The 1,051-nt window shown below is 53.3% G+C and overlaps 1 protein-coding gene across 1 annotated transcript in view; it reads left to right on the top strand.

Moving 5' to 3' along the window:
- Window positions 1–750, top strand: part of VOLCADRAFT_108574 (uncharacterized protein) — a gene marked incomplete at its 3' end in the record, with an annotated part of 4,509 nt that extends 3,759 nt beyond the window's left edge. Inside the window, exons 4-5 of the mRNA XM_002959308.1 lie at window positions 3–280; window positions 619–750. Of these exons, the coding sequence (XP_002959354.1) occupies window positions 3–280; window positions 619–750 (410 nt within the window). The remainder of the gene's footprint in view (window positions 1–2; window positions 281–618) is intronic.
- Between the last annotated feature and the right edge of the window lie 301 nt (window positions 751–1,051).

Below are 1,051 nucleotides of genomic sequence, written 5' to 3' on the forward strand. Positions count from 1 at the left end.
CCAGCAAGCTGGCCTGAGGTTATGGATGGGCCCCTGGTCCTATGTGGAGCTGGAGGCAGCACGTGGCATCATGTTCTCTTCGGTCAGCAAAGCTAAACTGTCAGAGCTGTATGCTCGGTGGGGCGGCATCCCACGTTACGTCCTGAAGTACGCAGCCAACCCCGAACTGCAGGAGGAGCTTGATGCAGCGGTGGCAACCGTTAATATGGATCTCTTGTGGAAATCCGTAGGCAACATTGAAGCTGCACCGGATGTCAGCCACAAACTGATCCACGTCGAGGTAGGTGTGAGGTCTTCTCTATTTGACCATTAGCAGATGTGGCTCCAGGCAGAGAGTACTCCCAACTGGGAGATGCCAGGGGAGCTGATCCCTCTTACATTCCTCCCCCCCTTGAGGAAACGTCCTCGGGCACCCCTGGGCATATCCTGTAGGATTTAGGTTGTTTGAGATCCCGTAGGGTTGTGTATTAGTTTGTTATTGTGACATTTCGTCAGTCCCCGTCCGAGATTGAGGACTTTGTTTTTACTCAGCTTGTAGACTTCCCGCCCACCTGGGCATCCACCTTTGGGGTGAGAGTATGCTGCATCATGCCTGGTGTGCGATCTGCTCGCAACCAGGTTCGATCCGGGGAGTTCCCACCTCCTAGCAATTCGCACCAATGTAACACCAGGCAAAGAGTACTCAGTTGGGAGATGCCAGGGGAGCTGATCCCTCTTTACAGCAGATGCCCCATGTGTTGTGACTGGTGACTTTGCACTGGGCAGGCAATATTGGGTGGATGTGCATATCTAAAGGCCCACAGGGGAAAATCCGGTGGAAGAATCACTGGAAATCAGTGCCATTTTTAAAAGCAGGGATGCGCACAGAGTGTGGCAATGGCATGGGTTCTGCACACCATCTGACAAGCCTTTCTCATGTTGTGGGTTGTTGCAATGACATGCAGGTGGATGAGAACTGCAGCAGGAAACGCCTAGTCTTCGGCTCCGGGATAATCGGCCAGCGTGTGATGCAGGAGTTGCATCGGCAGGGTACTGCTGAGTTGGCCAAATT

This window comes from Volvox carteri, assembly GCF_000143455.1.
Source record: "Volvox carteri f. nagariensis unplaced genomic scaffold VOLCAscaffold_158, whole genome shotgun sequence".
NCBI lineage: Eukaryota > Viridiplantae > Chlorophyta > Chlorophyceae > Chlamydomonadales > Volvocaceae > Volvox > Volvox carteri.